Consider the following 17,013-nt stretch of genomic DNA (forward strand, 5'->3'; position numbering starts at 1 on the left):
TCACACTTGTATTTCCCTGACTCCCTTTCCTGAGCCCGTTTCCTCTGCCCCTCCCTCTGCCTAGCATGGTTCCTTACAAATAAAAAAGCAGGACACAGCATAACATTTTCAGATTGGTGTGTATGTAATGTTACAGCGAGAAGAGGAGACACCTACCAGAAAACTGAGAATTCCTTGGGGTGGAATGGAAGTGAAACTCCTGGGTGGAGGGATTCATGGGTTGCTCTGGTGCTTTCTGGGGTCTTTCCAGGGCAGCTCTTGTGATCTGAGTATCACTTGTATTCCAACAGTCAAGCCTGTTCAAGGGAAACATTGGGAAACTTGTCCATGAAAGGCAGGTTTTTTGGTGCTCCACAACTCCTTGTGACTTGTTGGAGCCAAAATCAGAGCAGTCTGCCATTTCCACATTTTCATTAAGCTTTTTAACACCAATTTCTTCCTTAAACCTGATTAGTTGTGGTTAATTTAAGATGTGAAATCACAGTTCCCCCTTGCCTCCACTTTAGTACAACCTAGTAGAGGAGTGACGTCTAATAGAGGGGCGACGTCTGACGGGCGACGTCTGACGGGCGACGTCTGACAGAGGGGCGACGTCTGACAGGGGCGACGTCTGACGGACGACGTCTGACAGGGGCGACGTCTGACAGGGGCGACGTCTGACGGGCGACGTTTAATAGAGGGGCAACGTCTGACAGAGGAGTGACGTCTAATAGAGGGGTGACGTCTGACAGGGCGACGTCTGACAGAGGGGGACATCTCAGGCAAGCCCTGGGCTTCTTGTTCAGGCTCCTCCTTCCAGCCTGATACCTGGGAGCCACTGGATGGCCTCAGTTTTAGTGTGAATTCAGCAGCATCTTTAGCTCAATAATTTTCACAGATTCCTATGGAGTAAACTACACCTGGTGCCTGTGTGCGTTTTCTAAAAGTTTGGATGAATTATGTAGAAGTCTTTTTCTCTCTTTAATTAAATGTTTTATTTCGAGGTAATTGTAGGTTCATAGTATATTAGTAACGTATTATTCACAAGGAACAATGTCATTTCAAGAACATTACAAAAATGCTTGAGTCCAGGATCTGTTTTGAGTTCATTTTGATGCTATAATTTTACGGGGTTTAGGTGGGGGGCCTTTTTCTTTGTGTGGATGTGCAGTTTCTCCAGTGCTGTTGGTTGAAAAGGTTGTTTTTTTCTCCACTGAATTGCTTTTGCAGCTTTGTCAGAATCAGTTGGGCGTGTTTGTGGGGGTCGGTTTCTGGCTGTGTGCTCTGTCCATTGGTCTGTGTGTCTGTCCCTCTCCCTGCATCACTGTACCTTACGTGTGGAGATGCCCCGGTACAGTGATTCCTCAAAATTTAGTCTTCTTTTTCAAAATTGTTTTAGTTCTTTTGCTTTCCCATATACATTTTAAAATAATCTTATCTATAACTACAAAAAGATCTTGCGGGGATTTTGATAGAAATGATACTAAACTTCCATGTCCACGTGGGGAGAACCGACATCTTTATTAGTTGCATCTCAGTCCATGAACAGCGCATGTCTTTTTCTTTTTTAGTGAAGGCTTAAGATGTGGAGAGGAAAATAGCTGGGATGCCTCATTAAAAGGTGATTTTATTCCAGGGAGAGTATCAATGACAAATGTCATTCCCCTTTTTAAAAATGTATCCTAGGCCTATGAAAGGAGGTTTCCTACATGTCCACTGATTCCGATGTTTGTGGACAGTGACACTGTGAATGAATTCAAGAGTGAAGATGGCGCCATTCATGTCATAGAGAGGCGCTGCAAACTGGATATAGACGCGCCCAGACTGCTGAAAAAGGTAACTGAAGCGGCCCCAAAACCAGGATGAGTCGTGCTCGCGGCTTCTATTGCAGTTGGGTGCTATTAACAAATCCCTTTCCTCTTTATTTCTTTTTTAAAGATCGCAGGAGTTGATTATGTTTACTTTGTCCAGAAGAACTCACTGAATTCCCGGGAACGTACTCTGCACATCGAGGCCCATAATGAAACGTTTTCCAATCGGGTCATCATTAACGAGCATTGCTGCTACACCGTGAGTATGGCTTCCAAGAATTGTTCGGCCGTCTCTTGGTACAGTGCGTTTCTTTGTCTTAGAGGGCAGTACTTCGTCAGGTACTGCTGCTCATTTCCGGTAGCAGGACCAGCAGGTAGCAGGTGCAGTTTGCTGCAGGAAGAATTGCGCTGTTGTAGCAGTTACGGCAGCCAAGTGGTGCCTCGGTTTGCTTTTCACTCTGACACATCAGAAGTGTGTGTGAAAGGCCCCGCGGAACTGGGTACCTCTGAGTGTCGCCAGGTGCATCGCTCAGCCCTCCCTGTCTCGAGAACTTCTTACCAGGTTATTAGAATAACCTACTGGGTCTCTCTGCTTCTCCCCGACCCGCCTACCATGTGTAGCACTGACTCCAGAGTGACCCACTGACAGTATGTAAGATTGGGTCATGCTGTCTCGGGCTCCACACCCAGCAGCGTCTCGGCATTTCACTCAGGAAGTGATGCCTGCGCTGCCAGCCTGCCTTGTGCACAAGTCTCCGCCCCCTCCGTCCTGCCATCCTGATCACGGCAGCGCATTTCCCCAGGGGCCTTTGCTCCAAGTGTTCCGTTTGCTGGAATGCTCTGCCCTCCCCTGCCCCCCCCCCCCAAACTTCTGCCTGACTCCTGCTCCCACCTCCTTTAGTCTGTGCTCAGATCTCCTTCTCGATGAAACCAGCTCTGACCACCCTGTTTAATTCTGCATCCTGTCCCCGACAGTTCTTTTAGTCCTGCTCCGTCTTTTCTTTTTTCTATAGCACTTCTCTTCCAACAACAATATAATTTCTCATGTATTATGTTCATGGCTAATTGTCTCCCACTGCTGGACTATAAGCTTCACCAGCAAGGATCTTTGTTTAGTTCCCGATGGGGAACACAGCTCAATACACATGGTGAATGAATGAACAAATGAATGAACAAATGCACGAATGAACCAAGAGTGAAAATGAAGCTCTCCTTGTAAAAGTCCCTTTCAGCGTATGTTAGAAATGCTGCTTCGGCCTTTGCATGAGTTTGAACGTCTCTGTAATTTTTCCGTCTGCTACTTTCAATGACGTTAATAAGTGTGTTCTGCTGCTAACCATTTGATTGAGGAGCGAACAAGTGGTGTTTCCAGGTGTCAGTGTAGGTAATGGGAATGCTTTCTCACTTAACTGCAGGTTCACCCTGAAAATGAAGACTGGACCTGTTTTGAACAGTCTGCAAGTTTAGATATTAAATCTTTCTTTGGTTTTGAAAGTACAGTGGAAAAAATTGCAATGAAACAATATACCAGCAACATTAAAAAAGTGAGTCTACTTTGGGATTTTATTTAAAAGGGTGGGCAGGTGTCTCTGAGATGATTTGAGCTGGCAGTCTTTTCGGGACGCTGGGAACAGGTTAGTCGGGGATCCCAGCCATTTCTTGGAGAGGAAATGCTCTGACTTTCCCCCGTGCTTTATATCCCAGGGATCCCATGGAAGGGTTAGATGGGGGTGCAGGTAATGCTGGTTGCCAGTGAGGTAAGTAAGGAGGAGTGTGTAGCCACTGGCCGTGGCGTGGCATCCTCTGCTTGGAATTGCTGGGGAAGGTGGAAGTTGGGAGGGGTGAGGCAGGAGCAGCGAGCCTGTGGCATCCCCAGGGTCTGCTGGTGGGGCTTCTGCGTGCTGAAGAGGCCCTTACAGGTGACCGCTTGCGTCCCCAGGCCTTGATTGTTCGGTTCGCCTTACATGGGAGAACTTTCCTTCTCATTTTTATGCTGCTGCTCAATTTATTGTGGAATTTTGGTTTTGAAATGTATCCGTGTAGGATTATGAGTGCTTTTTGAAGGCTTGTTTCATTTTTAGGGCTTTGGAAAGAATTTGCATTGAGACAAAAAGCACATATTGAGTGCAAGTATGGAACATGATGCTTTTAAGTAGTCCTATACAAAAATTATCGCTTTAGATATTATTTCCTAGACCTCTGGAGAAGAGGAAGTAAAATAATTTTATGAAAAGCAAAAAACACAAAAGCATTTGTCGTTTCTTTTTCCTCTTTATAGCAGTTCAGTTTTTATTAGTGTTTTGAAAACCTATGAGGGATGAATAATTTGAATGTTGAATATATACTAACCTTAAAATTGGTTTTGTTTTAAAGGGAAAAGAAATAATTGAGTACTATCTCCGTCAGTTAGAAGAAGAAGGCATAACCTTTGTGCCCCGCTGGACTCCACCTTCCATTGCAACCTCTTCAGAGACATCCGCGTCGTGCAGGAAGCAAGCAGCGTCGTTGGCTGTCGTGGTCCCCGACGCTGCGCAGAAGGAAGGGCTGAGTGGCGAGGTCCTCAGTAACCCGAGCGGGGCATCTGAGCCCGTGGTGGGAACGCCCGACGGTGGGTTCATTGTGAGAGCAGGACTGGGCGGTCACGGAGTCACGGCCTCTCTGGTGACTCTGCCTGTTGTTTCCGGGGACATTTAGATCTTACGTGAAGAAGAGATGGCCCTTGGTGCCATCCCTCTTCCTCTAGCTTCTGTAACACATTCATTTTATTGTTTCTTAAATTGAAGAACCTTGGCATTGTTCTTTAATGGGCAGGAAGGGTTATTTCAGGTTATGAGACCAGGAAATGTTTTCCGTGTATTTCAGTTGAAGGCATCTTTAGTGAATGTGAGGTAGGACCGATCCTTTTACCACAATTATTCGCCATCACCTTTTAGGCTTCCTGTGTGCCAGGCACTGTTCTGAGCACTTTATGAATATTTACTCGTCAATCATGGTTCCTTTTAGGTAGGAAATGCTTACTATCCTCATTTTATACATGAGTTAACTGAGGCACAGAGAAACTGAGTGACCTGCACAGAGTCACACAGCTGTTAGTGGCAGGGCTGGGATTAGCCTGGTGGCCGGCTGCAGGGTCTGCTTTTAGCTGCTGTGCTGTGTTGCCTTTCACGTGTGTCAAACACACACACACACACCTTTTTTATTTCTCAGAGTGATGCCCATTGTAAAATCAGAAAATTCTATCAAGTCTTGTTAAACTATTGGTACTTCTTTCCCTACATCTTCTCTCCGGCTAAGCTAGGCCACTTGTTAGCTTCCAGCAGGTGGCAGGTGAGAGGCATGTTAATTGGTTTGGGGATATGTTCTGTTTTCCCCCCTTGTGGATTTTTCTTTGCTGTACTTAATTTTGATAGCACATTCTTCCCACTTACGTTATTACCTTATCACTGAAAAAGATTGATTGTATTCTTGAACACAGCTCTCTTCAAAATAGGTTAGATCCATTTGTGTTATTTCATAGTTTTGTGTCATGTAAGTCCTCTTTATATAGCTTTGAATTAAAAGTCATAAAATATGTTATAGCCGTCTGTCTATCTTGAATAGTATTGAGATTTTGCAAATAGAGGTGACCTGATGGTAAATTAGGAAATATAATTGATTCACCAATTTACCTGTGGCTCAGTTGGTGATTCGATTTTAAAGATCATCACTGAGGTTCTCTTGGGTGGCCTTTTCAATCTGCCGTCCCTGCCGTGTCACTGAGTTCTAAGACGAACCATCCGTCAGCTCCACCGACAGGACTTGGGAGGACTTCCAGTGCTAGTGTTGTTTGTTGAGAATGATTTCGTGTCACTTCTATTCCAGACAAACTAGATGCAGACTACATCAAGAGATACCTGGGTGACCTGACGCCTCTGCAGGAGAGCTGCCTGATCCGGCTTCGCCAGTGGCTCCAGGAAACCCACAAGGGCAAAGTGAGACTCAGCACCCCGTCTGGCCCTGTTTGTGGTTGCTAAGAGTGAAAGTTTCCTGTTGCCATTGCTGGGAGTGTCCCTTCCCGGATAAAAGTCGCAGAATCTGTGTCTGTCTGTGGCATCTGAGCCTTCATGGCAGGTTATGATGCCCTGCTCTAATCAGCTGTACTTTTCTAGGTTTTACAGAGAATGGTCTCGCTTGAAAACAGTTACATGTCTAGAAAGTTTGGAAGGAGTTCACAGATATTCAGATTAGAAATGTTTGAGCTTTGAATATGAGGCTTTTTGGTAAAATTTTAGCCTCATGAGGAATCAGATTTGTGTACTAAGCATCGTACTGAAGGGGGGCTAGTGGTGAGCAGAGGCAGATTTGTGTCTGGCCAGTGACTCGCGTTACCCAGTGAAGGGAGCTGGGCATGGCGTGCGGTCAGCCTCCTCGCTAACACTGTCAGTCTTGGTTACTGGAGCCCAGATGTCTGAGGATTTAGTGTCACTTACAGAGGACATAACCGTCCTAACAATAGCCACCATTTGCTGTGCACTGACCATGTAACAGACACCGTTTTAAGAACCGTGGTAAATCCTCCCAGCAGCCCTGTGAGGTGGTGCGATTTTTATCACCCTGCTGTACACACAAGGAAACTGAGGCAGAGACATTAAGTAACTTGCCCGAAGTCTTACAGCAAGTGAGCGGTGGGGCCAGGGTTGGAAGCCCGGCCGTTGGGTTCCAGAACGCACACTCTTAACTACTTGCAGTGCCGGTGGTCCTTTCTGAGTGAGGATGGTGCCATCTCAGTGCTCTGGGTTACATTCACAGGATTGCCTCACCCATGGCTCACCTCCAGTGGCCCAGCGGTGTGCATTAGTGAGCGCGTGGCCGTGGAGGAAGACAGCAGGTCCGGTGACATTCAGACGCGCTCTTGGCCTCGATTTTTACTCAAGGAAACTGACCTGCTGATTGCCAGTAGTGGTCCAGAGAAGGTTCCTATGTGTTAGGAACACCATGACCAAAAGCAATACTTTTTTCTAACTTTTTAAGTGACACACACACACACACACACACACACACACACACACACGTGCACAGATCATAATTTATAGATCAGCCCAGTGAATTTTGAAGCATTGTATGTTTAAGAAATGATTTGTGCCTTTGCTCTACTTTGCCGACACTGAAATGGACTACTGTGAGGATGATTCAGACTAATACTGATTTTCTGAAACATTAAGGAAGGCTCATTTCAGTAGTGCAGAATGCAACCCACTCTTGGTGAGAAGTGAGAGTGTGAGAGTCTTATTCCCTTGGTAACTTGGTTTTCTCCCTTAGCAACTTGTAACACTGCTTAGAAACGTGTCTTTCCCTCCATAGATCCCCAAAGACGAGCATATTCTTCGGTTCTTACGGGCCAGGGACTTCAACATCGACAAAGCCAGAGAGGTCATGTGTCAGTCTCTCACGTGGCGGAAGCAGCACCAGGTCGACTACATTCTCGATACCTGGAACCCTCCGCAGGTCCTGCAGGACTACTACGCGGGCGGCTGGCACCACCACGACAAAGGTAACGTGTGACCGTGGCGTTCACGATGTGCTCTGGGACCGCCTTCCGTCGATGTGAGCGGGCCCTTGAGTGCCTTGTCTCCCCTCTCCTGCCCTGAACACACTGATGCCCATGTCCTCACCGCTGGTACCACACTCCTGACCCACTGGGGAAATACCTCACGTAGGAAGGCCCCAGACTGTTGGCTGCTTCCTCACAAATAACCTTGCCCTTGGGCGAGTTACCTCCATTCCTTCCTTAGTGAAAGGGAGTTTTTTGGACTTACTTAAAAAAACCACAACTTTGAAGGTGGTTTTTTCAGGAGCACAGTGCTAGTCAAGGAACTTTTCAAGGACTTAAACCCCAGAATATCTGTAAAAATGTATAGCCAGGTTTTCCACATCAAAACAGGGAAGAACTTCAGCTATATTTTTGGGAGGAAGCAAAACCTAAGCCAAGGACAGAGAAACACCTAAAATGAAGGATGATTTGTGAGCGACCCATTTGGGCTGCTTTCTGTCCCAGGCCTGGCAGGAAAGTCTCACTGTCTAAGGCAAGCTCTCATTTCCTGATTCGGAGCGTGTCAGTGGACAGAACGGAATCGCAGACATGGCGAGGCCACAGGCACCGCTCTGCAGCTCCCTCTCCCTCCTCCGACAGGTGCTTTCAAAACTGCGCAGCTCTGATTCGTCCATGAGCACTTCTCTAGATTAATTGTAGCTTTATTAATTTTTACTAGAAGCATGTATTCTACTTTCCGACATTTGAACCATTAAAAAGTTTGGTAGAAGACATTAACAAATGTATCTTATTAAATGTTGGGAGAGATTTTTATATAAATCTTCCTTTCAACAAGATTTGGGAGCACAAAAGTAACCCTTTTAGCTTTGAGTAGAACAGATCTAGACCCACATTCTAGGAGGTGAGGTTCGCCAGGTGAAGACAAGGTAAGCGTGGGCCCCTGTGTGAACATGACAGCACTGACCCTCCGTTAGCATCAGAAGACAAGTCTTCCATTCTTGTCCTTCCTGCTGCAGTCCTGTGGCCCCGAGCGGCAGGCGTCTAGACTGACTCTAGGGACACACTCTTGCCACCAGGATCTTTTCCCTCCGTGTGGTTGGCTCAGGGTGACAGGGATTTATATAATGAATTAGGTTCCTCTCAGGCTCAATCCGTTAGACCTGCAGGCTATAAAGCAGAGCCAACGTGTGCTGGCTGGTAGGGATTTGAGATTTCTAGAAAGTCCTCATTTACCTTGGCCCTTAGGGTGGGAATTAAGGGACACTAGCTAGCTTTAAGAAAACTTCAACATTAAATTTTTGGTAACCTATAAAATGAAAAAGTACTCTGTATTCACAGGAAAAGTGTCTGTGGGTAGTCTGATGTCTCCCTCCTGTTGGAAGTCAGCGCTCTGCTCAGTGCCCTGGTGGTCTGAGGGAGTCGGCTGAGCCCAGGGCCAGCCAGTCAGAACCAGTGGTCAGAGCCAGTGATCAGAGCCAGACAGATGGAGGTCGCGCGGCCCCTCTAGCACCCTGCTAGACTGCTCTTTCAGTGGCTTTTGTTTTTTCTTTTGTAATTTCTTGGGGAGAGGTTGAGGGGACTTCGTGTACACGTACACACGGGAGCCAGCTGCTGCTTCTCAGTGGGAAAGAGCATGAAGTGCCCCTGGAATATTGGGGGAGCCCATTTCCTTGTTGAGGGTCTCAGAGTTATATCCTCAGCTCCGCGGCAGGAACGCTGTTGGTGATGACTTTCCTTCGTCTCTCCTGCAGACGGGCGGCCCCTCTATGTGCTCAGGCTGGGGCAGATGGACACCAAAGGCTTGGTGAGGGCCCTCGGGGAGGAGGCCCTGCTGAGATACGTAAGTGCGCACAGCCGAGGACGCTGGGCTCCACGGAGGCCTTACACTTTCTCTCTCTGCCAGAGACTAGGACAGTGTATTTGTCCTGTTATAACAAGCATGCATTGCTTTTGTAATTAGAAAGCAAATCTATGAACATAAAACATTTCAAAAGTGAGCACAGGGAAGCAGCAAGACAAAAATCAGCCTAGCCACTCAAGGTGACTACTTGGGAATGATGCTGAGTCATCTTTTGTCCTTCACTCCCACATTGAATTGGTCCCTACCCTCCCCGCTCCCTGATTCGCCTTTTGAGATGTCTCTCAAGTCAGACCTCTTCATTTCCTTAATCCAGCCTCTTAGCGTGTTTCATTCGAACTGTTAACAGATGCCTCCTACCAGAGGCTCAGCCCTTCCATAGCAGCCTCCATGAGGAGGGCAGTTACAGTTCTTATATTAAAGATAAACAAAAACGTTAAAAGGCACATATGTAATCCAGTTATCCTTGGCATTGTGTTGTGTATTCTGTTAGCCCTTGCCTCTGCGTGTGTGCTCGTACGTGTGTGCATACATATCCACAGAACATACATGCACATGTGTGTACACACGTTATCCATGTGTACACACGTGTGCATGCACCCACATGTATCCACACACGTGCAAACGTATCCACCTGCACAAACGTGCATACGTACCCACACACATGCTTATGTATCCACACGCACACATATCCACATGCACTCATGTCCACACACACACATGCATAGTATTCACACGCACACGCACATGTGAAGGTGTGGAGGGCCCACTTCTGTAGGGGAAGAGTTTGTCATCCAAACCCGAAGCTTCCCTTTAGCCGTACCTCCAGTCACTTCCAACACGGCCCTTTCTCTTGGCTGGTATGTGTCCCCCACTCAACAGACACTTACCTCTGGCTGTCCCAGGAACACTTGTTCTGAAGACACGGCAGTAGGTCATGGCCTCCCTGCCCATCCGGTACCTCCTCCTAACTGTAGTCTCACTTGGCGTAGCTGTCACCTTTGCCACAGAAGGCAATACTCATTCTCTTTTGCGCGTGAGCTGTTCTTTGATGGATGTGTTCTGTGTATGTCAGAAAGTCTACATAGATGACGTTTTGGTTCCCCTGCTTACCTGAACTGTGCTGTATAATAGTTACTCTCTTTCATAGCTTGATGCCGTGGAGTTACCGTCTCATGCTCACGAGTCTTTATGGCCCTTTTATGCACAGGTTCTCTCCATCAATGAAGAAGGGCTAAGACGGTGTGAAGAAAACACGAAAGTGTTCGGCCGGCCTATCAGGTAGATGTGCGACCTCGAGGTGCTTTTCCTTCCCGCTTACTGTGAATGTGAGGGAAATATTTCCAGTTGGTATTTAGAACCAAAACGGTGGTTGATTTTTAGAACCAAATCTGTAAACAGTTTATTGTTTTCCATCGTGTTCTAAAAGGTAGAAAGTAGGTAAGCGTATACTATGGTCAGCTACGAGGGACAGCTGCTGGATTGGGTGTTTGAACCCCAGGTGTTGCTGTCACCTTAGTCTGCGTGGCCCCGGGGAGCCCAGACGTGCAGGTTTGGTTTGTCTGGGGTTTTTTATTTTTTTATTTTTGGTCGGGCATGGTGCAATCAAATTACTCTGTATTCCTAAATCCTGCTTCTCATTTTATGGTAGCTGTTCTGGAAATGTGCGGTGAGTCAGAGGCTGACACTGAGGGGTGCCCATGGTTCACGTCAGTGCCAGTTCCGTGGGGGCAGAATTTTGAGGGATTTTTGGTGCCATATTCTCAGCTCCTGAGACATGCTACTCGGTAAATGTTGAAGAGATGCTTACTGCAGTTCAGTCACACTGCACATTAAAAGGCCAGCCGTGTGCCCCGTGACGGCCGTAGAGATGGCTGCGCCTCTCGTATTCCTTACTGGTGGATCGCTGAGCGTTTATTCGTGGTCGATAAGCCTCTGGTCCTGTGATGGTTCAGGCGTAGTCCTACCACACTGGTCCCATATGCTTTATTCAAGTACATACAAGTGTAGTTCAGAGCACTAATTCTAAACATGGGCGTATTTTTGGAAGTGGATATAAGTGACTATTTTATAATATCAAAAAGTAAAAAGAGCTATGGGACCTGAACATGCTATGCAGTGACTAAAACGTGTGCCTCCCGCAGCTCCTGGACCTGCCTGGTGGACCTGGAGGGACTGAACATGCGTCACCTGTGGCGGCCAGGTGTCAAAGCCCTGCTGCGGATCATTGAGGTGGTGGAGGCCAACTACCCCGAGACGCTCGGCCGCCTGCTCATTCTGCGGGCGCCCCGGGTGTTCCCCGTGCTCTGGACGCTGGTAGGTGCCAGGCTGGGGCATGACGGTCAGCGTGGGGAGGGCCACGTGCATGCACTTAAAGACACAAGTCTGAGACTTTGTCGTCACTACTTAGGAAAAAGATTAACATGGAAAGTTGTTGAAGGGAGGGAAGAATTGCTGCATGTCCCCATGTCATGCAAGTGGGCTTTACAAAAAAAGCAATTCAAACGAATTCCCTTTCCCCCACTCATAGCAGCACATTGTAATTGTAACCTTTGCAAATCAGACAGCCAAGCAAACGTGATTGCGTGGTCTTCTGGTTCTTTACAGGTTAGTCCATTCATCGATGACAACACCAGAAGGAAGTTCCTCATTTACGCGGGAAACGACTACCAGGGTCCTGGAGGCCTGCTGGATTACATCGATAAAGAGATTATCCCTGACTTCCTGGGCGGAGAGTGCATGGTACGCACTTAGGGAAGCTGCCGCCCGTTGGGCTGCTCACGAGGGAAGAGAGATGGGTGTTGGCTTCCCAGATGATTGTCAGAACTTTAATGACTGGCATCTCTGATCACCACTCAGGTCATTGTTGATACCACGCACGCTTCTTTGTTAAATCGTGATGAGAATTTGTTTTAGAGTCTGATCGAATGGCAGCTTGCTTTATTCACTCAGCTTTGTGTGAGTCAGACTTTTAAACTGTTTTGGAGGCACTGTGCACTTTTAAAAACAGTTAAAAAATCAAAATGATTCTCAGAAAGATTTCCCTGTGAACAGTAAATGAGCATAACATTTTAAAGGGCATCAATTAAGGGAACTAGTTCTCTTTTATGTAATTTGGGGTTTTTAATACATTGAGTTACTAGATTATCAGGCAAATGCCTGCACTTCTATACCCTGTACTGTGATGAGGGCCCCAGAGAAGCTTAGTTCCCTAAGGACCTTACAGCCTCTGGGGCTCAACGCCTGATGTGAGGGTGCAGGAAACCGAAACCTGGAGAGGTCTGGTGACTTGCTGAAGTGACAGCTGAAGCCAACACGTCGTATCATAAGTCAAGTTCTTTATTAGAGAAACTCATTTACTCATCCTTCACAGTAAATGAAGTTATCTTTCAGAGATGTGTACATGCTGAATTGGACTCTTGTATTTAGCTAATGAAGTGGCCTTCTAGGGAAATCTTTCTGGATGGCCAGAGGAATTTAAGAAGCATTTGAATTTAGCTCTGAGCTCTTAAGTCCTGCTGTAAGAATTGCAGGTGTGTCACTGTGCAATGCAAGGAGCAAGTACATTACGGGACCTGAACTTTCCAGTGCCTGTGAGGTTACCTAGGAGGTCAGATTTGTAGGAACCGCAAATGACTCAGGTTGCCTAAGAACCGTCCATGTGGTTGCTCCTTCCAATGACTAGAAGAATTACAGTGGAGCAGAAGACGTGACTCGCGGACCACTGGGATGGTCTCTCGCTGGAAGAGTCCTCATAGCTAATTGAGGTCGCCACACTCCAGCCTTCCAGCGTCCTCTGTGCTCTCTTGCACGGCTCTTTCAACACTGCCGGTGTTGACGTATGCTGCTCACGTCCGCTCTCCTGCGGCTAGAGGGTTTGAGCCACATGGCAGTCTGATGTCCGCTGACATGACGTCATTGCTGTGACGTGTTTCCGGTCGTGCTGTACGGCCAGCTAAAGACTAGTGTTTGTTTTCTGTGTGATTGCTTCCCAGGGCTGATGGTGTAGGAAGCACTTGGATTTTATGAACTGTAGTATTAAGTCATTATATCATGGTCAACTAGGAAAAATATGAAATGTGCAAACTAATTCAGCTTAGCCTGTTTCAAGCAAATTCAAAAGACGCTCTCTTTCATTATTTTTTTGGCTGGTGTTGTGGACTGGTTTTTTGACTTGAGGTAAACAGTGAAGCTTTCATCGTTGATTATGTGTTTGACCGTAATTGCATATAATAAAAATAATGCCTGTAGCTGCTGAGAATAAAACTCTTTTCTTAACATAGTGTTTTCCCTTTACAGTGCAGTATAAATACTTGTAATTCTTACATAAACCAGGGTTAGTAATTGAGTTCAGTACCTCACACATTTTAGTGTGAAATCTGTGGTAAACAAGCTTCAACTTGTTCTCATTTATTTAAAGCAAGACACATGTATGTAAGTGGTTTTTAAGAATCATGTTGCTCCATCCTGCAGAGTGTTTGCCAGCATCTTCCATTTCCGAAGCAGCTTCAGGGAGGCCCTTGATTAGAAGGCGGTGCTTGCCCTAACGTTTGCTTTCGGAGGACTGGCTTGTGTTTGCACAGCTCTAACTGCGGCGTTTCCATTTCCAGTGTGAAGTGCCCGAGGGCGGACTGGTTCCGAAGTCTCTGTACAGGACGGCGGAGGAACTGGAGAACGAAGACCTGAAGCTGTGGACCGAGACCATCTACCAGTCTGCCAGCGTGTTCAAAGGCGCCCCGCACGAGGTGTGCCCCCCTCAGGGGTTCCTCCCCTCAGGGGTTCCTCCCCTCGGGGGTTCCTCCCCTCAGGGATGCCTCCCCTCAGGGGTGCCGCAGGGCGTCTGCCCAGCATGATTTAGCTCACAAGAATCAGATGCTTTAGAGTGTTGTTGGCTTCAGTTGAAGGTTGACTGAAGAACGGGCATCTCAGACTAGAAAGGGCTGTGTGTAGTCAGAGCGCCTGGAAAGGGGGTCAGGTCTCTTCCCCCAGGTTCCCAGAGACCCTAACAAAGGCGTGCACAGGAAGTCTTTCCTCGTGGGAAGACTTTTGACTCTTGAATTCAGTTTGTTCAATGATTATGTAGGCCTAATTTTATTTTCTGGTTTTTCCTGACTGGATTTCACTTATTTATATTTTTGAAGGAATTTCCCCATTTTTGCCAGTCTGGTGGATTGAGGAGAAACTAGCACGTCTCTCTTTGCCCTTCCTGCCATCATGTTGTGGTGCGGAAACGAGTATCCCCATATTTCACATTCACAGTGTATTCTGGGACACCATGAGTGACCCGAGGAATGAGGGATTCTCCCCGAGTCGCCCTTCCTGAGCCCCAGGGTGAGGTTTGTGGCTCAGAGCTGCCGGAGAGGCGCTCAGGGAATGCGCTGCAGGCTCGGGTCCTGGTGGTGGCCGGGAGCTGACCCCTCTGCCTCCTGCCACAGCAGCTGCCCAGCCCGGCCACCTGCTGTTTGTCCTCACTGCTGTCTCCCGGAGCCACCTGCCTGTCACTTGTGGGGCAGGCCGATACTGTTGCTATGGTTCAAGCAGGCAGAGATAAAAATTTGTTGTGCTTCAGTCATAGGTTGGGGGTGGGGGGTGGAGGGCAGATTTTCCTGACTGCGTCTTGAGGATCATTGGTGCTTCTTACGTGGAGGCCAGCTTGAGGACGCGGAGTTCTTACGGGTCTTGTCTTAGGTGACCATTAGTCTTGTCCGTGGGAAGGACTTAGTGGCTTAATATGTTTTTTCGGAGTCATAGGGTATCTGAAAATGGGTAGCCAGGTTTTCTGCATCAGAACAGTAAAAAGTTCATTTCTGCTTTGGGGGTTAAGTAAAGCGCAAACCAAGGACAGTGACACCCCTAAAATAAAGCCTGAATTAAATGTCCCCATTGTGAATGCAGGAAAGAGGGTGCCTGTCAGCTGAGGCGGACAAACGTCTCAGGAGGGCGCTGCCCCTAGGGAGCCACTTTGCTTAAGAAAGAGACGGGGCCAAGTCATTAATTCCATCGCTATTCTTAGACATGACCCTCATGCTTTCTGGAATCTTCTCTTCAAGGAAATTCCGAAGTAGTGTTTGAGCGGTGAGAAGTGGCAGTGGTGAAATTGAAGGAAGAGCCCGCGTGACAAAGCAGAGTGCTAATGATGCCATGTGGAGGGCTCCCCGGGCAGGCGTGGGGGCAGGAGGGCGCACAGGCCCTGGCTCTGCTGAAATGCTTTACAGCGAATACGTAACTGCACAGCTGGTTTTCGTTCTCACATCTCTCCCACAAGCATCTTTGGAAACTATCACTTTGGTCATTCCTGCTGGGAAACTATGTGGATGCTGTGTAAAGTGCCGATTTCAGATTGGCCCTTCCCCCACCCCGTGCCACGTGGCTCCCTCTTTCCACCCCCAGCCTGGTGCCACCTCCATCTGTGAACAGAGGTGCCTGGGTCCCTGCGCTCACCCCCCCTTCCTGCTCTGGGCCTTCCCTCTGCCGCCAGCCTTGGGCTGTCCCCAGACCCATGTCTGCACCATCTTGACTTCCTTCTGTTTTGCGTTATTGAGACATTTTTATAGCCAGGACCCAGTGTTTTAGAGTGCTGTCTAGCGATCGTGTAAAGGGAGACTGTAGGTGTAGCTAACAAAGTCACAGGGCTGGGCCCGTGATGCAGAGCGGGAACCAGTGGTTGAAAGAATGAAAAGACCAAGAAACCTGGATGGTTGAATACGAATCTGGGTGCAGAGATCCGCTGATGCGACACATCTCCTCCGACCCAGCACTCACCGCTGGGCTGAAAAGCAGCTTGGTGGCCAGGGGCCTGGTGCTGCCGCCGCGGCGGCCCAGGGCCTCACTTACCTTGGTTGGTTGACACAATCTTCTTTCCAGATTCTCATTCAGATTGTGGATGCGTCTTCAGTGATCACTTGGGATTTTGACGTGTGCAAAGGGGACATTGTCTTTAACATCTACCACTCCAAGAGGTCGCCCCAGCCGCCCAAGAAGGACTCCCTGGGGGCGCACAGCATCACTTCTCCCGGAGGGAACAACGTGCAGCTCATAGATCGCGCCTGGCAGCTGGGCCGGGACTACAGCATGGTGGAGTCGCCTCTGATCTGCAAAGAGGGCGAGAGCGTGCAGGTACAGCCCCACGGGTGTCTGCAGTGCTCCCGCTTCTCTCGTTCTGGGAAGGGAAAGTCTTCTGCTGCATTCCTGTCCTGCTCGGCTGGCGCTGTGCCTGTGGGAGAGCAGTAAGGTGTGGCCGGTTTTAGTTACGATCAGAAGGACTGAAGAAGCCAATGAGTCTTAGGAGAGAAAGAATTTGCACTGAGCAGTGGCTTTGGACAGAAGCCATGACTGGCGGATGTCTGAAGTGCATGAGCTTTCTTTAGAAGTAGTTTCACAAAAGCGATGTGGGAAGGAAGGAAAAGGCATGTGTGCACACAGGAGACTTCCCCTGGCGTGTCCTTGATCATGTTCCATTTGTTTCCTTCGAAGGAAAATCACCCTAAATAGAAGTGAGAGAGACAAGTACTGAGGACGTATTGTCTGTCGTTACTGAGCATCCTGCTTCATTCCCGAAAGCCCTGTCTGTTCACTGGTCAAATTTCAGCCCCTTCCGAGTGCTTGTGCGCAGTGGTGGGTGGTCTTGGGTGCTTCTGACCTTCATGATCGATGCGGAATCTTGCTGCCTTTACGGTTTTTCAGGGATGAGCCTGTCAGTGTCTTGGTGGTCTTAGAGGCAGAGTAAAAGAGAGTATTTATTATTGTTTTAAAAATATTGAACATTTTCAGCTATATCACAGTCTTTAATTCCAGAATTACTGGAGAAGGTAATTTTCACAGATTGACATTTGATT

At 47.9% G+C, this 17,013-nt stretch overlaps 1 protein-coding gene across 9 annotated transcripts in view; it reads left to right on the plus strand.

Moving 5' to 3' along the window:
* Positions 1 to 17,013, plus strand: part of SEC14L1 (SEC14 like lipid binding 1) — a 59,196-nt gene that overhangs the window by 27,491 nt on the left and 14,692 nt on the right. For all 9 annotated transcript variants that reach the window (XM_074320460.2, XM_074320463.2, XM_074320464.2 and 6 more), the window contains 12 exons: positions 1,666 to 1,815; positions 1,918 to 2,049; positions 3,206 to 3,334; positions 4,164 to 4,398; positions 5,652 to 5,761; positions 7,131 to 7,320; positions 9,072 to 9,160; positions 10,389 to 10,459; positions 11,323 to 11,494; positions 11,786 to 11,920; positions 13,789 to 13,923; positions 16,043 to 16,294. In XM_074320460.2, coding sequence (XP_074176561.1) covers positions 1,666 to 1,815; positions 1,918 to 2,049; positions 3,206 to 3,334; positions 4,164 to 4,398; positions 5,652 to 5,761; positions 7,131 to 7,320; positions 9,072 to 9,160; positions 10,389 to 10,459; positions 11,323 to 11,494; positions 11,786 to 11,920; positions 13,789 to 13,923; positions 16,043 to 16,294 — 1,800 coding nt within the window. The remainder of the gene's footprint in view (positions 1 to 1,665; positions 1,816 to 1,917; positions 2,050 to 3,205; positions 3,335 to 4,163; positions 4,399 to 5,651; positions 5,762 to 7,130; positions 7,321 to 9,071; positions 9,161 to 10,388; positions 10,460 to 11,322; positions 11,495 to 11,785; positions 11,921 to 13,788; positions 13,924 to 16,042; positions 16,295 to 17,013) is intronic.

Source organism: Rhinolophus sinicus, chromosome 12 (genome assembly GCF_057876585.1).
Source record: "Rhinolophus sinicus isolate RSI-liver-muscle chromosome 12, RSI-T2T, whole genome shotgun sequence".
Lineage (NCBI taxonomy): Eukaryota > Metazoa > Chordata > Mammalia > Chiroptera > Rhinolophidae > Rhinolophus > Rhinolophus sinicus.